The 21,924-nt window shown below is 39.9% G+C and overlaps 1 protein-coding gene across 2 annotated transcripts; it reads right to left on the bottom strand.

Annotated features, from left to right (window-relative positions):
• Positions 1–4,680: 4,680 nt before the first annotated feature.
• LOC307035389 (uncharacterized protein) lies at positions 4,681–13,927 on the bottom strand. Of its 2 annotated transcripts, XM_079674616.1 has the most exons (4): positions 6,283–6,953; positions 5,982–6,053; positions 5,687–5,763; positions 4,681–5,518 (listed from the first exon to the last, which is right to left on the bottom strand). In XM_079674616.1, exons 1-4 carry the CDS (start codon positions 6,425–6,427, stop codon positions 5,495–5,497), a joined length of 318 nt encoding a protein of 105 aa, XP_079530742.1. In that variant the 5' UTR covers positions 6,428–6,953; the 3' UTR covers positions 4,681–5,494. The 2 variants fall into 2 exon arrangements, 1 of the variants encoding a protein (XP_079530742.1); XR_013807088.1 differs by lacking the exons at positions 4,681–5,518; positions 5,687–5,763 and adding an exon at positions 13,030–13,927 and having other exon boundaries at positions 5,815–6,053; positions 6,283–6,412.
• Between the last annotated feature and the right edge of the window lie 7,997 nt (positions 13,928–21,924).

Genomic DNA, 21,924 nt, shown 5'->3' on the forward strand with positions numbered 1-21,924 from the left:
GGATCTGGGTGTCATGGCCTCCCGTGGTGTTAATATTGCTTTTCAATGGGCTGATGGAAAGATAATCCCAGCTGGTCCATCAAGGGATGTCCAGCTTTCATCACTGCGCAAAAAATCCGTGAACACAAGAACTCTGCAGCACATAATGAAGCAGTCAAGATTATTCAGACAGCAAATAAAGATATTCTTCTGAACATGAACGCGAGTAGTCAGGAGTCTGTGTTTGAGTCTACTGCCAAGGTATTCATGACAACCTATTATGTGGCCAAGAACAACAAGCCTTTCACAGACTTTGAGATTCTGATTGACCTGCAGCATGCAAATTCTGCTGATTTGGGGCGTGTTTTGCATAGCAAAACTGTCTGTGTTGACATAATTGAGCATGTGTCATCAAAGATGAAAAAGGAACTTCTAAAAAAGATAATAGAGACCAAGAGCAAAATCACAGTATTGGCTGATGAGTCAACCGGTGTTGGGCACAAATCAACACTAATTGTGTTCCTGAAGGCTAGTGTTGATGGAGACATGGAGCCCATTGCCTTTCCGTTGGACCTGGTTGAGCTGGATAGTATGTCTGCTGCTCATATCAAGGAACAGATTATGGGTTGCTTGCTTAAAAATGGCTTTACTGTTGAGTTGCTGAGAGAAATCCTCATTGGATTTTGCAGTGATGGGGCCAGTGTCATGCTGGGAGTGAAGTCAGGTGTTGGGAAGTTGCTCCAGGATGACTTCCCAGGCATCATACTATGGCACTGCCTTAATCACAGACTGGAGCTTGCTGTTGACCAGGCACTGGATGTGACAGGGGGAACAAAGGACTTCCAGGCATTCATAGACAGCCTATATTCATTATATAGCCAGTCACCAAAAAACATGCGGCAGCTGAGTGAATTTGCTCACAACCTGGACATCGCCCTCAGGAGGATTGGAAAAGTGTTCAGTGTTCGCTGGGTAGCTTCTTCATGGAGAGCAGTCTCTGCAGTTTGGTAGTCTTATCCAGTCTTGGCACAACATTTCCGTGAGGCATCAGAGGATGATACAAGGGACAGCAGAGAGAGGGCCAAATTCAAAGGTCTGCTTTCTAAGTTGTGCTGCATCAACTTCCTGAAAAGTCTTGCACTGATGGCAGATGTTCTGACTGAACTTAAGAACTTGTCAGAAATTCTTCAGAACAGGAAGACCACACTCCCAAAGGCCCATGACATCATGACGACGTATGTCAAACGCATAGAAAGTTTAAATCGCTACCCAGGACAACATGCAGTTGATGCCAGTCAGGCAGAGGAAGTGATGGAATTCAAGGGAGAGGATTTAAGAGTTGGCAGGTCTCCCATCATTGACTCTGCTCAGTTCATCCAAGCAGTGGCAGACAATATGAAAGAAAGACTCTTCACAACCACAGCAAACAGAGCACAGGCCAGTGTTGCAGCCAACCGAAAAGAGGCTTATAACAGCCTTATCAATCAAATGGCAGTCCTCAACCCTGACAACTGGGACCATGACAATCCTCGATTTGGAGATAATGAGGTGAGGGCTTTGTGTGATGTCCTACATGTGAACCAACAATAGGCCCATCTTGGATTCACAGAATACAAGGCCAGTGGAGGAAGAAACATTCCCAACAAAATGAAGAAGTTGCTCATGGCAGTGGCACTGTCTCCAAGCAATGCTGACTGTGAACGGGGGTTCAGCACAATGAATAACATCATAACTGAGTATAGGAGCAAACTTACAACAACAAATGCAGCAAATCTCCTCTTCATCAGCTCTGTGGGACCACCATGCAGACAGTGGGATCCACTGCCTTATGTGAAGACCTGGCTGGGCAAAGGAAGAAGAGCAGCCCACTCAACAAGCTGCATGGCTCGCCGGTACACAGAAGAGGAGAGCTACTTCAGCCCTCTGTGGAAAATGTGGAAAAGTGTGTAGTTTACCTCCCTCAAGCTGCCTTGCTAATGGTCTGTTAAGTTTTGACACAAGTTGTATGCACAATTGAAAATAAATAATTGACTATACATATTGTCAAGTGTTTCTAATTTCTACCCCATAAAGACATTAAAAATGTGAAGTTTGTGTTCAGGGATGCATGAAGCTGGGAGCGGGAGGAGAACAATATGAACCAATGAAGGTCGGGGTAGCATTATAGTACCTGCAAGAAATTCAAACCACTTTCACCCCTGCCCGTAGGTAATGTAGCTGCTGAAGCTAGACCATCATCTCGGAGCAGCAGAGCCTTATTATACATCCATGAGCAGAGCCGACAGGCAGGAAGACTCGAGCACACAGCTCGCACTTCATTATAATATATAAAAAAAGAACACCATGCGTGTCATGATGGCACATAACAGCTCACGGCCGCAGATTACTCCGGGTCCCAGACCCCCCCATACCCCAAAAATATTTTTATTGCAGATCTACATGAATCACACAAACGACTTATTTTGGATTCAAAACGGCGAATTTCGCCGGAAGGTGACAAGTTTGCATCACTGAACATAGACAGAGCACAACTGAAACATAACATCTGAGATGTAACAACATAATACAATTTTTGGGGATGCTTGGGATGTGAGGAGTGAGGGACACGGCTTAGAACGGGCGTGTCGCCTGGCAGGACAGGAGAGTGTGTGCACCAGTCTGCCTTGATCTATGAATTCATGTCCGTGACACTCACTGCTGCCCACAGCTGTTTTATAGAAGGAAATTCCTTCAGTTCATGAAAGTGTTTTAACCACACACACCTCTACACACACATGACCACATTCTCAACAAAGTAACGACATGACTCCAAATATTAATTTAAATGCTTTTATAGATTTAGAAAATGTTTTTATTGATTTAAAAAATAATTGTATTGATTTAAAAAATAGTTGTATGTATTGATTTAAATTGACATGCATCCGCTAAGAAAAATAGTCCGTTGTTACCGTTTTTTAAACAGTCTGAATGAAACGGCAGCTCTCAGCTGTGTATTTACACAACTAATGGCCCATCAACCACAACTCTCTCCCCCCCTCCCCCCTTGATCTTTCTTCTCCAGCAGCTAAATTAACTCTAGGTTACTCTGAGTGACAAGCTTACAGTTAGACACAACACTGTCATTGCAAGTGACCCTCAGTTAGTTGACTTTTATGTTCAACTGCTAAATTCCTTACTCGTAAAAAAGGGCTTCTACTGTACCTAATTACCTTAACACTAGAACCGCCAGAGGTTTTTGTATAGGCCTAGCTAAACCCGTCAAATCCCGCTATTAGAGTGCAATTTTTAACAACATAGGGTGCTACATAACACACTTTCAGGAAAAGTCACGGACTGGGAGACTTTAATATTTTATTGAAAAAAAGTTACATTGCACACACACAACACACATCACACAAATTGACCCGATTGGTGGTTCTAGTGTTAAATAAACTCACTAATTAATGAAACCAGTTCAATACGCATTATTCTTATTCTTATCATTCTTTATGAGCGCAGAAAGTCTTAAAATCAGATCTGTTTTTTAAATGAAATCTGACGGCAGGCAGTTAGCTCTGATCACCTATGATAAATGCGCCGCACCTAATCGCTGGCCATTCAGCCACAGACACTGTTCGAAATGGGGGGGAGCTAGGGGGAGCTTGGCTCCCCCGAAGAGGGAGGGAGCTCCCCTGAAGGGTGACTTTGAGATAAATAGGGGGAGACCAAAACAATCGTGTATATTTGTGTCACACAGATTAGAAATGTTGAGTTTCTGTAAATAACAGTTCTTGAAATAAATAATAGTTATTGTTCATTACAGTTTCTGAATATTTTTTTTATATTTGTGAATATGTCTGGGTGTTGCCATCTGTACGTGGCGGCGCTGCATTCTTACTTACGTTGCTATGGTTATGGCGGTGATGCCGGCGCGGTATTTGAAATGTATATTGATATTTTTTTAACTCTGGCTTTGTAATAAAAAATATGGCAAAACGAAAACAGCCAAGCGTCACAGCTTTTGGATTCACAAGCAAAGAAGCGAAGGAGTCTAAAAATGACAACGTGAACGGAAAATAACTTTTAGTTGGCCGGCTGTAAGCGGCGTTAGGGTCGAGCTTGACAGCTCCACACCGAGGGAGAGGCCTGCCGATGCGGAGCCTGAAGAGGCATCAACAACGGCCACATCCGCCGGCATAGTGACACCGTCTGTATTAGTAGAAGAGTGTTTTTATAGCAATTGATCGCATCCGCGCTGCTGCGCCAGTCAACAGAGCATGCGTGTGATATATTTAGTAGCAGGATGTGCTCTGAAAAATAGGGCTCCCCGAAAGCAAATGGGTAATTCGAAAACTGACAGAGCTCCCTCTATACAAATCAAACTGTAGACGGTGTGAAAGCACCTATTGTTTTAAATAATGGTCGGAATGTGACCTGTAAGCCTTCTAAATTACCGTGGGACAGCACATTCTAAACTAAAATGTTCAATCAATAAAGTAACATCTTATCTTATCTAAATAATATCTTCATATTAATAATAATAATAAATCATACAGTATGTGTCCGAAAGGGAGCAGGAGGAAGCAAACACAAAAATATACAAAAAATATACTGCATATTAAAGCAAACGATTGTAAAGGTTAAAGTATGAGCATAACAAATAAAGAAGTGTAATGTAAACATGTATATTATAATTATGATTATTTAATATATAAAGACTATATATTATTGAATTACAAGATTAGATATACTTTAGTTGATCTAAAATATTGATGTGTTCAAATGCTCTTCAAAACACAACTGAATGTCCATGAAACTTGTCTTTCTGTATTTGTGAATGAAGCGCCATCTCCTGGTTAAAACCTGAAATTGAAAATTTGGTGACGCCCTCTTGGAAAATAGTGGGAGGGCTTAACATTCCTCTATACTGGTCTTTGGCAGGTCGTAGGCAGGAAGCTGTAAGCTGGAGTCTGAAATGAAGTGCTACATCTGTATGAGTTAATCTTTTATAGCTCCATATTCACAAGAGGCAGCCTTTTCCCTCAGCTTGGTAGCAAACGCATCCAAGAGCTCTCCATCCTCTTGTTTAAGGTTGCCAAAAACGTACCTCTCAAAGATTACGTTCTTTGCGGGTGTGAAGTATTGCTCCAGTGCCACCAGTATAGCACCCGCATCTTTTTGTTGGTCCGCGGTGAGTCCCAGGTTGTGTTTGTAAACATGGCGGCAGTTGTTCCCCATTCGCTTCCTGAGCGCAGCTGCTTGTACCGGCTTTTCTTTCTCGCTGAGCCCGGTCGCAAGCAGATAATCCTCAAATTCTCCTCGAAAGTTCGCCCAGTTGCCGTGGATGTCCCCCGCCATCTTCATAAGCTCCGGAGGTGGGATGCTGGATGCCATTGTTCCAACGTGACGCTAATGCTAAGAGGCTAACTGAAACTGCTAAACCTCACCAAAACAAATAAACGCACTCTGTCTCAGCGACGGACAGTAGCATGCAGTCCACAGCTGGGTCCTATTTGAGCTTCTGACACCATTTAATTTAAATTAACTCCTCCTTTACCAGCTGCAACATTAAGGTGATGAGCACATCAATAATTATAATACAATAATATATATGTTATTCTGTTATTGTTATATTTACCACTGTAACCACCATATGAATGAAAATAATGTTTTTGTAAATGAAAGAAGCAAGAAACACTTATTTGTACTCAACAAATAAAATAGTTACCGTGATTTCGAGTTCGAAGTACTCTCCTTCCTTCTTGTGTAGGGCTCTAAAAACTGCAGCCTGCTCAGGATCCACTGCTGTCCGTTTGTAGATGTATGTGCATTAATAAACAAGGCAAGTCAGGCTGTGTTTCAACGCCGTGTATTCACATTCAGCAGGTAATCATACAACAGAGGTATAGTCACGTGAGGCAGATATATATAACACAGGCACAATACGTCCACAGGGTGGAGCTGCAACCTAGCCTAAACCACCCTGTAACACTGTCTGCCAGTCCTTTGTGCTCCACAATTACCTGAAGGGGCAAGTTTCCTGTACCGGGTGTACTGGGTTCGCAGAGAATCCCACTTGTTCCTCAGCTCTTTCTCTGAAGCACACAAATAAACGATGTAAGCATTGTGGCTAGTTAGCATGTCCAATTCATATCTATGCAGTGCCAAACTGCACAGCTAGCAACAGCTAGCAACAAGATAACAACAAAACACAAGGTTGAAATAACAAATTACATTTCACGTTAACGTCATTGTACGCTGGCAAACAATAAAAAGCCAACAGTATCTGCTAAAGAGCTCAATTGATGAAAAAGATAATCTTACCCGAGAAACCAAGTTGCGTTTCAATCTCTCGCCAGAGTCCGGTTTTCACTACTCGGTTCGAGTACCTTTTCTCTGTGATGTCGTGCAGAGCCGGCCTCTCCTGGATCAAAGTGATGAGCTGAGATGAGGTCTTCGTTTCCGTCATTCCAGATCGCCATGATGAGATGAAAATGAATAGCAGTCTGTGTGTGCCTTCTTAAATCGTTTGTTTACGTCCCACACTTCCGTTTCGCTTCTCATGCACTGATTCGCTAGCTGAACAGCCAATCAGAGTGATTGCTTGGTCTGACTGCCTGACCCGATGTATGGCCGATTCAACATGTTGAATCGGCCATGCATCGGGTCAGGCAGTCCAAATAAGGCGTGTCACGGCCGACGGTGCGGGACACACCAAATTGAGTTTGGGCGACAGGACACGCTTCGTCTTCCGACTAATGAAATCGGCCTGGTGTGTCAGGGCCTTTACGTGTCGATCGTCGCCTACCATGCCGTGAACTATGCCGCGAGAGAAGTAACGTGACACTCTCGTCGCCACCCCTCTCGTCTGAGAAGCTACGTGACGTCTGCGTCTGAAGTTACTTTACTTTGGTAGTTATCACCAAATAACCCAGTAATGTTACAGCTACGCAGTTGCTGTTCAAGCGAGACTCTATTTCAATATAGTTTTGGTATTAAAATAATGTTACACCCCTTGTATGCCCTGAACGCAAAAACAACCACAGACAAGAATATATATTTGTAATTATCAAAATGATAACAAAGGCTGAAAAAACAGGAGAAGCCTGTCTTTCAGGTTTGTCTCCAGGAGAAAACGCCACTGTATATCACCAAGTTTTCATAGTTTTGTGTGTAAAATAGATCACTGCAGTGAACACGACTTTATGTATTTGTTTATGTTTTATTTGATATGGAGGGATGCAGTAGAAGTTCAGAGAAGAAGCAACCCCTATATATTGTTTATTTTATTTCATTTCATTTTGGCACCATGGTAGAGGCAAATATAGAGTTAATGTGCGGAGATTGTAATGTCCCGTTTACTAAAATATGTATTGTTTTATGATTTATAGTTGACAAAATAGTCACTGTGCTACATTTTGCTGCACTCAAGCATACATCTGAATACAAGAGTTGTGTCCGCCTTTGGCCACAAGGGGGAGTATTGTATATTTATATTTTGTAAAGATGTTGCAACTAGGGCCGGGACAAAAAAAATTAACGCATTTTAATCGCACTTATTTTTGCACCGCGGAACATTTCTCACTGGATGAGTTTCAGGGGTACCGATTATACTGGAGCACCAACTAACGTTCATGACTTCAGACAACAACAAACCACAGTGAACAATAGTCAAACATGAACGAAGAAGCTGATGAGACTGCTTTGGTTGGCCCCGTGGATGGGACATTTTGTTTTAAAAAACGGACGGATGGAAGCGTCGATAAGAGCACGGTTGTTTGCAAATTATGCAAAAAGGAATTTGCATATCACCGCAGCACATCAAGCCTCAAGTATCACCTCAATGCAAAACATATAGCAGCTAGCCTGGAAGCTAGCGTGGACGTTAGCCCGACTCGGAGTACAAGGACCTACACCCAATTCGCGTTGATCAAACAGTGGCCTATGCAACAGAGAGATTTTATTTTTCATCAGGATATTGGAAGCATAGGAGGGATTGAGGTCAATCACTGGCACTTTTTTATTTTATTTTAAATGGTACAGTACACTTTATGTTGAACTATTTATTATGTAGTTGGTGCAACTGGCACTTTATGTTGAACTGTTTATTGTTTTGGCCAAGGTTATTGAGAGAGTTGGACTGAAATGTATTAGATGTTTTAAATCAACTGTTGGTAAATCAACAAAGTCTGTTATGGCCTCTGAAGCAACAGAGAGATGTTTTCTAATAGTCAGGGTTTCCAATGTTCTGAATGTACTTGAAAGTATTGTGTTTTACTTAAAAAACAAAGTGTTATAGTTTACAGAAGGTCTACCTACCTATAGGCTACCTGAATCTCTGAAATGTACTATATTCCTAAATATGCTATTGCTACACTTTATGGCAAAAATTGCACTTTTCTGTTGGTCTTGGTTAAGTAACACCTTGAAAAAAATAAACAATGTTTTGTTGCTTAAGCTTATGTATTCAGTCATTATTCAATGGTATACTAAAATCCATGTGAAAAAAATTGCTTCTCACTGTTCTCAGGTCAAATATTTATATGTGATTAAAAATGCGATTAATTTCGATTAATTAATTACAAAGCCTCTAATTAATTAGATTAATTTTTTTAATGGAGTCCCGGCCCTAGTTGCAACTATACAGAGCTTTGGCAATACTATATGTAACTGAGGTCATGCTAATAAAGCTATTGAATTGAGTATACCTTTAAGTGAGCACTTCTGTCAGGAGGAAACAAAGGTTCACCAACACATTGCACTCTACTGCTGAGAAAGGCTGTGCAAAGACGTGAAACGATGTGCTGCAATGTCTGTGTATTTTTGAAGAATGCAAAGTTAAGGAAAAAAGTAATAACTCGCACTGAGTCTTGATACATACATTTATTTCCTTATTTTCATTTGAGAAACAATATCCAATGATGTATTATTTATGTGTTACACACACACCATTACTGAATTAATTCTAAAACCAAGAATTAACTACAAGGACGGACCAAACAAGGACACCACACATGATTCTTTTCCAATTACAGTAGGCCTATATTTATTTAAGTAGGCCTAACTAAATTGTGATATCAGTTGAATCAGTAATGTGTGTAGTGTATGGGTGTTATGTGTCAGTATATCAAGCAAAGAGAGATAGCAGGCCAGTGCGTGGTCGGGCGCATTGTAGGAAAGCAAGACAATAAATGGCAAATATAGAAAATAAACAGATTTAAGTTACGTCCAAAACAATAGCCTATATGTGGGAGAAAATGCGTTTCTATTCAGTTTAGTTCTATGCGAACATCATTTTGAGGAGACAAGGTTGCACAAGAACATGTAACTATGTTATTGTGCAACCTTGTCTCCTCAAAATTATGTTATATTTGCCATTTATTGTCTTGCTTTCACAATCCGCCCGACCACGCACTGGCCTGCTATCTCTCTTTGCTTGATATACTGACAACTGAAGAGAGTGCATAAAATGTATTCAGAAACAAATTATTTATGTATGTGAAACATTTGCGCCCATTCTCAAGCTGACAGATATGACTGAAGAGCAGATAAAGACAACATGCCGGGCAATGACAAGGAAATACAACAAGGATCTGACAGCTGAATTGGAAAATGAAATGTTGCACGTGACCACAATATACAGTATATATACCATATTCTATGTTGTATTAGCCTAATGTATTATATGAATGAAATTAATCTGTATTCCTTGTAAACAAAAAACATGTTCTTAGCAGTTTTTTTTATAACTGTTTATTTGTTTATTTGTGTGTATTTTTGTTTAGATGTTGCAACTATACAGAGCTTTGGCAATACTGGATGTAAATATGCACGCTAATAAAGCTTTGAATTGAATTGAGAGATACAATGCTTACGGAGGCGAGACGTAAGTCATTCACGCGCTAATACACACGCACTTCGTTCACGCGCATATGCACACACACGTCATTCACACGCTTATCATATGATAGGACCTGGGTTGCGTTCAATTCAAAATAATTTGTTTCTGAATACATTTAATGCATCTCTTCAGTTGTCAGTGTATCAAGCAAAGAGAGATAGCAGGCCAGTGCGTGGTCGGGCGCATTGTGAAAGCAAGACAATAAATGGCAAATATAACATAATTTTGAGGAGACAAGGTTGCACAATAACATAGTTACATGTTCTTGTGCAACCTTGTCTCCTCAAAATGATGTTCGCATAGAACTAAACTGCATAGAAACGTATTTTCTCCCACATACAGGCTATTGTTTTGGACGTAACTTAAATCTGTTTATTTTTCTATATTTGCCATTTATTGTCTTGCTTTCCTACAATGCGCCCGACCACGCACTGGCCTGCTATCTGTCTTTGCTTGATATACTGACACATAACACCCATACACTACACACATTACTGATTCATCTGATATCACAATTTAGTTAGGCCTACTTAAATAAATATAGGCCTACTGTAATTGGAAAAGAATCATGTGTGGTGTCCTTGTTTGGTACGTCCTTGTAGTTAATTCTTGGTTTTAGAATTAATTCAGTAATGGTGTGTGTGTAACACAGAAATAATACATAATTGGATATTGTTTCTCAAATGAAAATAAGGAAATAAAGTTATGTATCAAGAATCAGTGCGAGTTATTACTTTCTTCCTTAACTTTACATTCTTCAAAAATACACAGACATTGCAGCACATCGTTTCACGTCTTTGCACAGCCTTTCTCAGCAGTAGAGTGCAATGTGTTGGTGAACCTTTGTTTCCTCCTGACAGAAGTGCTCACTTAAAGGTATACTCAATTCAATAGCTTTATTAGCATGACCTCAGTTACATATAGTATTGCCAAAGCTCTGTATAGTTGCAACTAGGGCCGGGACTCCATTAAAAAAATTAATCTAATTAATTAGAGGCTTTGTAATTAATTAATCGAAATTAATCGCATTTTTAATCACATATAAATATTTGACCTGAGAACAGTGAGAAGCAATTTTTTTCACATGGATTTTAGTATACCATTGAATAATGACTGAATACATAAGCTTAAGCAACAAAACATTATTTATTTTTTTCAAGGTGTTACTTAACCAAGACCAACAGAAAAGTGCAATTTTTGTCATAAAGTGTAGCAATAGCATATTTAGGAATATAGTACATTTCAGAGATTCAGGTAGCCTATAGGTAGGTAGACCTTCTGTAAACTATAACACTTTGTTTTTTAAGTAAAACACAATACTTTCAAGTACATTCAGAACATTGGAAACCCTGACTATTAGAAAACATCTCTCTGTTGCTTCAGAGGCCATAACAGGCTTTGTTGATTTACCAACAGTTGATTTAAAAAATCTAATCAATTTCAGTCCAACTCTCTCAATAACCTTGGCCAAAACAATAAACAGTTCAACATAAAGTGCCAGTTGCACCAACAACATAATAAATAGTTCAACATAAAGTGTACTGTTACCATTTAAAATAAAATAAAAAAAGTGCCAGTGATTGACCTCAATCCCTACTATGCTTCCAATATCCTGATGAAAAATAAAATCTCTCTGTTGCATAGGCCACTGTTTGATCAACGCGAATTGGGTGTAGGTCCTTGTACTCCGAGTCGGGCTAACGTCCACGCTAGCTTCCAGGCTAGCTGCTATATGTTTTGCATTGAGGTGATACTTGAGACTTGATGTGCTGCGGTGATATGCAAATTCCTTTTTGCATAATTTGCAAACAACCGTGCTCTTATCGACGCTTCCATCCGTCCCTTTTTCTAAAACAAAATGTCCCATCCACGGGGCCAACCAAAGCAGTCTCATCAGCTTCTTCGTTCATGTTTGACTATTGTTCACTGTGGTTTGTTGTTGTCTGAAGTCATGAACGTTAGTTGGTGCTCCAGTATAATCGGTACCCCTGAAACTCATCCAGTGAGAAACGTTCCGCGGTGCAAAAATAAGTGCGATTAAAATGCGTTAATTTTTTTAGTCCCGGCCCTAGTTGCAACATCTATACAAAATATAAATATACAATACTCCCCCTTGTGGCCAAAGGCGGACACAACTCTTGTATTCAGATGTATGTTTGAGTGCAGCAAAATGTAGCACAGTGACTATTTTGTCAACTATAAATCATAAAACAATACATATTTTAGTAAACGGGACATTACAATCTCCGCACATTAACTCTATATTTGCCTCTACCATGGTGCCAAAATGAAATGAAATAAAATAAACAATATATAGGGGTTGCTTCTTCTCTGAACTTCTACTGCATCCCTCCATATCAAATAAACCATAAACAAATACATAAAGTCGTGTTCACTGGAGTGATCTATTTTACACACAAAACTATGAAAACTTGGTGATATACAGTGGCGTTTTCTCCTGGAGACAAACCTGAAAGACAGGCTTCTCCTGTTTTTTCAGCCTTTGTTATCATTTTGATAATTACAAATATATATTCTTGTCTGTGGTTGTTTTTGCGTTCAGGGCATACAAGGGGTGTAACATTATTTTAATACCAAAACTATATTGAAATAGAGTCTCGCTTGAACAGCAACTGCGTAGCTGTAACATTACTGGGTTATTTGGTGATAACTACCAAAGTAAAGTAACTTCAGACGCAGACGTCACGTAGCTTCTCAGACGAGAGGGGTGGCGACGAGAGTGTCACGTTACTTCTCTCGCGGCATACTTCACGGCATGGTAGGCGACGATCGACACGTTATTGAGCTCAGTGAGTTCGTTCATTGGCACAAATCACACCTAATAGTTATCTGTTCTTTGGCACAAGTCACACCTCATGGCACTGCACCCCTGTCAGACGAGACATATACCACGTGATGACATGTTAGGATCGTGTTGTGTTTAATGAGCCTGACCTTGGCCAGGAAAAACAGACACTCGCTTGTTTAATTATTTTGCTGTCTAGATTTCATTTTTTTCTTTTTTGCGTGTATTTATAAATTACCTCGAGGGGCGTACCAAATGGTCTCGCGGGCCGTATACGGCCCGGGGGCCGGAGGTTCCCCACCCCTTATTTAAAACAATATCTTTCTTGATTCTTTGTACAGTATAAAAAAAAGAGTCTTTGTACCTGAGCTGAAGTTCACAGTCCAGTTCTGTCTCTCACTCTCTGGTCCAGCCTGTCTGCATCACCTGGACAGCTTAAACAAACAGATAGATATGGAAAGTACCATGTGTACAAACAATATAACTGATTCTCTTCTGTTGAACATGTTGGATTGTGTATTGTCCGAGTCAGGGTCCTTTTTATTTTACTGTAACTTTGGAACTTGTGTTACCAATGCTTACTGTTTATTTGATACCCATTTGGTAATAAAATTAATAAAAACAACAAGGTTTGGGTTCGTTCTTCAGCTGACTGTGACCTTAACGTGTAAGCTCAATAATGAACTCCAGCTCAACCAACCATATTGTAATATCTAAGTAACCATTTTGAAATATGACATTAATAATTGTAATATATACACACATCTTATTGTGAGGTTGATTTCACATACACTACTTCGATATTAGCTTGTCTACATACTTGAGCATAGCCAATTTAAATTAACCTTAGCGATGCATACAGTTCCTACCTACATAATAATCATCTCTCTAAGTTACAAGGATGACCTTATTTTATCAACCTCAAACAGAAGCCGTTTGTTCAACAGTATTATCCCACTTTACGCTTAACACTTGTCTATTTAGTTTTAACCTTTATATATACAGTCTATGATTTTAACTTGGAGGCTACGATTAGCATCGTTAGCACCGATGTAGTAAATTAACACATAAATAAAGCACTCGAATTTCACTTACCGCAAAACCGCAGCGTCTGTGTTAACCGCAGAGCGAGTCACAATAGTCCGATATATAAGCATAAAGAACAAACAACCACGGCCGGCTTCAAGTTGTGTTTCCTGGATGAACTGACCAGGCAGAGTCCCAGTAGCTAGCTTCACGGAGCAGCTAGCAGAGAGACAAGAAGCTAGCAGCAGCAGTCACTCAATGTGACCACGCCCTAATTTATGCAAAAACGTTAAGACTTAATATAAATGAAAGGGTTGTGTTAGAAAACAATTCACTCACAGATCCATAATCATGAAGGTGGAATCTAACTATATTCATAATAATATTTATTGCATCCATGGGTAGAAACATGTTTTTTTCTGCTGTAAAGTTGGGCATTTTAACATGGGGGTCTATGGAAATTGCTCCTTTCTGCCAACACACTCTCACTCCATAATAGTCCAGGAGCGATGTTTGGTCAGGGTCCCGTGGCGTGCAGTTGTGACGCTCCTATGCTCCTTCAGCTTCATAAAGGGACGCAAATAGCTTTCAACTGATTGCAATGTATTCCCATCTGTGGCGGGATTTGACGCTCATGGAAGCACGGCATTCGTTTTTGTCGGCTGCCCTTAAAGGCAATGTGAGCGTCCATTCCCATTGGATAACGGAGAATTGTACACCCGGAAGTAAGTGTTCCCCTTACTGTCGATTGATTTTACAGTGATATCTGCACTACTCATCGACTAAAAAACACCAGATTATCCTTGTTAGTTACACAACATTTATTGGTTTAAATTGTGTGCAATGCAATTTTTTCGGAGTAAAGGATGGCAGAAGACACTACACTACCCAGAATCCCCAGCTATCGTTTAGGACTACACCTTGTGCTCTGTTTGACAAACCCCGTTTTTTTTCACCATTCATTCCAATGGCTGGCGTCTATGTCACGTGATCTTCAAATTTCTCCCTGCAGAAAAAAAAAACATGGCCGAACTTCGTTTTATTCTCGGTGGAAAATGCCTATTTTAAAGTTAGTTTGGCCATTAAAATGCGTTTTGATGTCATTTGATGCGAGAAATATGAGTTGTTATTTCAGATTATGTGTGCAGTGGATGTACATGATCTTTAGTTTGCTAGTTATTACGAAGATTAGCCTACATCAGGAAATTGCGTCCATAGAACGTTTTCATTGTTACCGAGGTGGTTGCTAGGGACGCTGCTATCGATATTATTTCTGTTATGTTGTGTAACGGTACGTCTACACTACAGGCATCAAAAAATACTTTCAACGCTTCGCCCATTCACTTGGGGTGACGTAGAAGATTTTGAATCTTCGCCGAACTGCATTGTGGGGAGCATGGCATGGCTTTGCAAGCATCACGAGCATCTATCGGCATCAAAAGTTGAACAATGTTCAACTTTTGAGGCTCGATTCTTGGCATCAGCCAATGAAATCCCGTTTATGCAAATCCCGCCAGTGCAAGCGCAGCCAATCAAACCGCGTGCAAGCTGGGAGAGCCAGACCGCAGTTCATTTCCTCATATTCCAAACGAGATATGACGGTAGCAAATCACCCGGTTCTTTACGACCAGAACTATTTACCGGGATACAAACCGGAGGAACCAGGCATGGAGGGAGGTGGCAGAAACAGTGGGTGAAACTGGTCGTTTTTTCGCCTGTTTGGAGAGTTTATATCCAGTTTACTTCGTTTTAACATTGCTATTGCTTTGTATGTCGGGGGCGGGAGATTCATGTGATTGGTTGCTCGCAAAAAATCGCCAAGCTTCAGACACGCCCAGCTCCAAGATTTTTTCATGCCTGTAGTGTAGACGGGCCGTAACTGTTTAATGGTGTTATCTTTATTGCTACTCCCTTCCCCGTCAATGTATAGTGTTGGTCCACAGCGCAAACGTATTAGTTTAACAAAATCCGCATCTAAAGATACGTTATTTTCCCCTGTGCAATTCCAGTCTCAGATCTCACATCACATCGTCATTAACAAATAGACCGAAAACATTTAAAAAAATAATAATACTTTATTCCGAGAGGTTCTCACCAACAACTCTGTCACCGCAGCTTGCGGCGAATAGGTGAGAATTTACCACGGCTGGGCTGCCATCCACTCGTCCTGCTTCTGCTGCTGTGGAGGCCCGCTTTCACCTATCGTGTGCTGAGGTGCGGAGGAGGATTCGCCGCGGAGGAGCTCCCACGGCTGAAGGCCCGCCATCCACCTGTCTTGGTTCCGCTGTTGGAGGCCTGCTCCCACCTGTCGCTGCTGTACGGGGGAGGATCTGCCACGGCTGTTTCTGCTTCTGCTGGTGCGGAGGCCTGATCTGGGGATACCCAGTGCTTGAATTGGAATAAAAAAGGTGCCAGTACTCTAACGGCTGTGTTGTTTTTCTGGGGAGCTCACTGAAGATGACGTCACGGCTCCGCCTACACTGCTTTACTATAGATACTACCCCAGTTCCTCACGAGTCTAAAAAACAACTCACGTCAACGCACGTAAGCAACGTGGGCGCCAACGTGAGCGCTCTCGTGACAAAAATATTTGACGGCGCTGATTGGCTGAAATTATGTTGCGGCGGTAGTTTACTATTGAGACTTTTGCAACGCGCTGGTTGCTGCTGTTTGGCTCGGGGGCAGCGCCCCGTAATGATAAACTAATGCCAAGGGCAAGGCCAGGCAGGAAACATGTGACTTATCAGTAACGTTAGACATCGTAACACAATTTTAAACAAGATTTTATTGTAGATTATACATTTTACTGATACCAATTGTATGATATTTACCTTGTTCATTAAAAATAAAAATAAAAAAATATATATATTTTTGAAATATATATATATATTTTTTTTTTTCTAATTTTATTTTATTTATTTTTTTGTATGTGGGAAGAGGTGGGGCGGCGCCCCTAGCGCCCCTATGGACCGGCCGCCACTGCATAAATGGTTATAGTGTATATCGCAACGACCGTCCTAAAAAAGGTGGTGGCGTTGCCATTTATGTGAAAAATAATTTTTGTGTAACCAAGATGGTTTCCAAATCTATCAGTAAACAACTAGAATTTTTAGCCGTGAATATCGAAGTAACAAAGGGTCAACAGGTCATGGTGGTGGGCTGCTACACACCCCCCTCAGCTGTCAAGGACTCTTTATCTTCATTGGCAAAACTTTGATCTCAACTTGCCTACAAGGAAATAGTGCTGCTTGGTGATTTTAATTGGGACTGGTTAACTTCTGTGTCAGAGGATTTTAAAAACCTGTGTACCTCTTTGAATATTACTCGCCCAAATATTAAGTCCCCAAATAAATCCTCCTTAATTGATCTAATTTTAACAAATGTTCCACATAAATACTCATCTATGGGAGTATTTGCTAATGATGTGAGTGACCACTGTGTTGTAGCCACAATTAGGGACACTAAGGTCCAAAAGGTTAAACCTCGTATCATCCTAAAAAGAGACAAAAAACACTTTGTGGAGCAGGGTTTTGTACATGATCTGTTTGATTTTGATTGGGGTAAAATCGATCTGTGTGCTGATGTATAAACTGCATGGTCTTATTTGTATCTTCGTTTTATGGAAATTATAGATAGACATGCACCCCTGCGTAAATTTAGAATGAAGGGACGAGACAATCCTTGTTTTTTTTGCTGAACTGTCCAGTCTCCTTCATGAGAGAAACAAGGCCTGGGCAAAGGCTAGGAAATCAGGCTCAGAGGTAGAATGGCTACGCTTTAGGCAGCTAAGAAATAGCTTCACATCGCAAATAAAAAGTGCTAAGTCAAAGTACTATTTGTCAGTTACCACAGAAAAAATAAGTAATCCTAGGAAATTTTGGAAAGCCATAAAATTGATTTCAACTGGTGATATCCCAAATGAGCTACCTCCGTGCCTCACCACAGTATCTGGCATTATATCAGACAGGGCTACTATGCTAAATTGCTTTAATAAGCATTTTGTGTCTTGTGGCTCTCTGTTTGATTCTGTCACTGACTGTCCTTCTGCTTCTGTGAACACTCCAATCCCTGAATCTGAACAATGTGGTCTGGAAAACCCTTTCAGTTTTACTCCTTTTACTGTTGGTGTTGTTCATGAAGCATTATCCAAGTTAGATCCTAGGAAACCGGCTGGCCCGGACAACGTAGAACCCTTCTTTTTAAAGATAGCTGCAGATTTTATTGCTCCATCTCTTACTTCTCTTTTTAACCTCTCCCTCAGCACAAATACAATTCCAAAAGTATGGAAGTCTGCTTATGTCTTGCCTTTACTGAAAGGAGGGGAGGCAACTATTTTAAATAACTATAGGCCAATCTCTAAATAGTCAGTTCTGGCTAAAGTACTCGAACGACTAGTGAGTGAGCAAGTAAAGGAGTTTTTATGTAAAAATGATATCCTGTCTAAACATCAGTCAGGCTTCAAAAAGAAACATAGCACCATCACTGCCACAATGAAAGTGGTGAATGACATTACTAGTATTTTAGATAATAAGCAGAGTTGTGCAGCTCTGTTTATTTACCTTTCCAAAGCGTTTGACACCGTTGATCATCGCATCTTAAAGCAGAGGCTACTCTGGCATGTCCAGCCATGCAGTGGGGTGGTTTGTGAACTACCTCTCTGAAAGGTCCCTATGTGTTCATTTTGATGGGCTGTCTTCTGAGTGGTTAAACATTTCTAATGGTGTACCACAAGGTTCTGTTTTAGGTCCACTTTTATTCTCCATATATATCAACAGCTTAGGTGATAATGTGGATGAAGCTACTTTACATTTGTATGCGGATGATACCGTGATGTATTGTGCAGGTACCTCCATTAAGGAGGCGGTTGTTTTTAACACTGTTCAGACTCAGCTCTCTGAACTAAAGCTTCTTTTAAATGTGGATAAAACCAAGGTAATGCTCTTTTCAAAAGCTAAAAAGACACCAGAGCCTGTTTTAACCTGTTACAAATACCTTGGTATCTGGCTTGATGACTGTCTCTCTTTTAAACTGCATGTCAATAACCTGCTAAAAAAAACTGAGGGTTAGGCTAGGTTTCTTTTACAGAAACAAGTCCTGTTTCTCCCTTGAGGCCAGGAAAAGGCTAGTCACTGTGACCTTTTTACCTGTGCTGGACTATGGTGATCTGTTTTATATGAATGCACCGGCCAATTACGTGATCAAGTTACATGCCACCTATCACAGTGCACTGAGATTTGTGACAAACTGTAAAGCATTAACCCATCATTGTACCCTGTATGCAAGGGCAGGTTTGCTTTCACTAACTGTACGGCGGCTCAATCACTGGTATATTTTTATTTACAATGCAATGTTAGGGAAACTTCCATCCTACATCTGCTCCCTGATCTCACGGCGTATTGTAAATGGCTACTGCCTGAGATCGAATGCTGTGGTTGTATTAAATGTGCCAACTGCTAGGACTGTCTTAGGGAATACAGCTTTTAGATGCGCAGCTCCGCTAATTTGGAACAGTCTGTAAAAGGAATGGAAGTTGAGCAGTTTGGTTCCATTACATGTTTTTAAAGCAAGGTTAGATGTTATCCAATCGGAAACTGTTGATATCTGTAAATGCTACTAGCTATGCAAACTGTAGGCAATGTAAATATGCCATATGATGTCCTCTTTGTTTTTCTGTCATGTTTGTATTCATGTTGGAACCTACTTGCAGCAGGTCACCATTGAAAAAGAGGTCAATGATCTCAATGGGTTTTCACCTGAATAAATAAAGGTTTTGAATTTAATTGAATTGTGCTTGCTTTTCTCTTTGAAAGTCATCACATAACGGCATTGTAATACACGGTTCGGCTGCATTAAATATTACATATCTGCCGTAGTTCTCTATTTATAGAGCCCTGATGAGAAGACTTCGAGACAAACAAGAGGAACTGCCGCCAACACTGAAAACGTGACGTGGATCATAAATATATCAGCAATTAAACAACATCTTACATTTATTTTCACACAATAGGTCTCTTTGCAGGATCAACACTAATTCGGCTGACTTTTATATTTGATCCAATTGGTAAATAGGCTGTATTTACACCATAAAGGTGCACAGCTGATAGAAAGGGACACCTGGTGGTTAAAGCATGTTATTGAATTTCATTATTTTTATTATTAGATATTAATAGGATCCCTATAAAGTATATTCATTACTCGTTATTCTCTACTAATAGTTAATTAAAGACTGTATATAATGTCTATTTTGCACATCCCTTTAAAGATTTCAAGATTTTCTAAGGTTTATTGACATATCATATAGTCCTGTCGCGATAATCGATAAATTGACTCGATAACTTTTCTGAGCTCGATAAATTGCCGTTTACATAAAGATGTGACCAGCATTTTAGCCTGGAGCGCTGTGGCTGCCAGGCGCGCTGTGAGGGGCGGGGCTGACACACAGCCAGGTCAGGACACTCCGCGTGCACGTGCAGCAGCGTAGCAGCCAAATTAATAATATAGCGACAAGCGGGAGACAACGTGTGACTTACTCCCGGGGAATTTAAAGTGAAATGGAATTGGTTACAAAACCTAACGACACATCTCGATTCTCCGGTGTGGCAGTATTTTGGATTCAAACCAAATCAACGAGGCGAACCTACGGACTTGAATGAGCCGGGCGGTGTGTCGCATTGGTTTAAAAAAGGTAGCGACAAAAGCAGGCAATACTACGCATTTTAAACCACCTAAAACACAACCACCCCATTCCGTTTTTCCAGCTGGGAGCAAACAGGGCAGCTGGAGATGGAGAGTCCCCGCCCGACAATGCAAACATGTTGGTGTTCCTTGCTCGAAAACTTAGAAAAACAGATTTGGATATGGCCTGTTGAGACATCTGGGTCTTTGACAGTGGACTGTACACTTGACTGTTGTTTTAAGGAGTTTTTTTTTGCTTGTGAGATAATTTGTGCTCATATATATATATATGAATGAGAGAGAGAGCTCTGTTTTTCCAGCCTGACTCTATTTAATTTATTGTTTTGGTTGTGTGTGATTTAATTAATTAATTATAATTTAATTAATTTGTTTTATTTATTAATTTATATATTTTAATATTATTTCACATTTCATTTGCAATGTTGAATGTTCAATAAAAAGTTATGTTTGAAAGGATGTACTTGAATTATTAGTCATTCTATAATTTAGGGTACATTTCACATCAACAAAACTGTAAAAAAAAAGTGTCCTTTCTCAATAGAACAATCAGTGGTTCAAGTTAGTATATTCCTCAGTGTAACATATCCACTAGTTGCAAAGCTTAAACTTTTTTTATTTTTTTGTATTTGAAGGGAAAGGATGTTTTCACTACTCAGTTTGTCAACTATGTTATGGACAAACTTGATGTCATTACAATCATTTGATTAAGTCCTGCACTTCAAGTAAAATCCAATTTGAAAGGCTCTTGAGTCTATTCTACCATATATCCAAAGATTTTTAAAAGATTCAAAAATAATTGTATTAAAGTTTTGTTTTTTCATGTGATATGTTCAGCACTGTCATTAAGTATAGTGATATTTTCTATTATAAAACTACAATACAGGTCATTTTGATCGTTTTAAGAGATGTCACGTAAAACTCCAACCTGTGTAGATGTACATTATGCTATAAAGGATATCAGAAGCACTATTTTAGATATTTTAAATTTGAAAAAATGAGGTGCAACATGGTTGACAATGAAAGTCACACATTTGACGCAAATAACATAGTTGACTGGACACATTATTAAACATCAGCACTATCTTTATTTCAAGGAATAAGTGCAAAATTCAATTGAAACATTCAATCAATTCAATTATGAAACACCAAATTCATACAAAATACATTACATTTGAAATGTACTAACAAGCAAAACAAAACATCACACAGTGCAAATTAAACATTCCCTCTGATCAGTAACCGGTGAAGGGTTGGAACAAGTTCTTCTAATTCAGACATTCAGAATTCATTTCTAATTAAATACCTACAGAAAAGTCTAGTTTACATTTACATTGCGAAATTTGACGGTTTTATCGAAAGTGACTTGTAAGTCAGACAAAGACCAAACCCACAGTAGAGGAACAAATAAAGAACAGTTTTTAAAGTAATGGTTTTGTAATGGGTTCAAACCAGCACAGGGGTCCAAGTGAAGCCTTACCTAAAAACGAAATATTAAAGAATTGTACAGTAACATTAATATTCAACAGAACTCATTCAA

The sequence above is a fragment of the Notothenia rossii genome, assembly GCF_949606895.1.
Source record: "Notothenia rossii genome assembly, chromosome: 4".
Classification (NCBI taxonomy): Eukaryota; Metazoa; Chordata; class Actinopteri; order Perciformes; family Nototheniidae; genus Notothenia; species Notothenia rossii.

Excerpts from the sequence above, each read along its gene's own strand:
- LOC307035389 (XM_079674616.1), bottom strand. The coding sequence starts at position 6,427 with ATGACGGAAACGAAGACCTCATCTCAGCTCATCACTTTGATCCAGGAG. Across the intron at positions 6,054-6,282 it reads AACGCAACTTGGTTTCTCGG|AGAAAGAGCTGAGGAACAAG; the intron begins GTAAGATTATCT and ends TGTGTGCTTCAG. Across the intron at positions 5,519-5,686 it reads ACTTCGAACTCGAAATCACG|CTGGTAAAGGAGGAGTTAAT; the intron begins GTAACTATTTTA and ends TTAATGTTGCAG.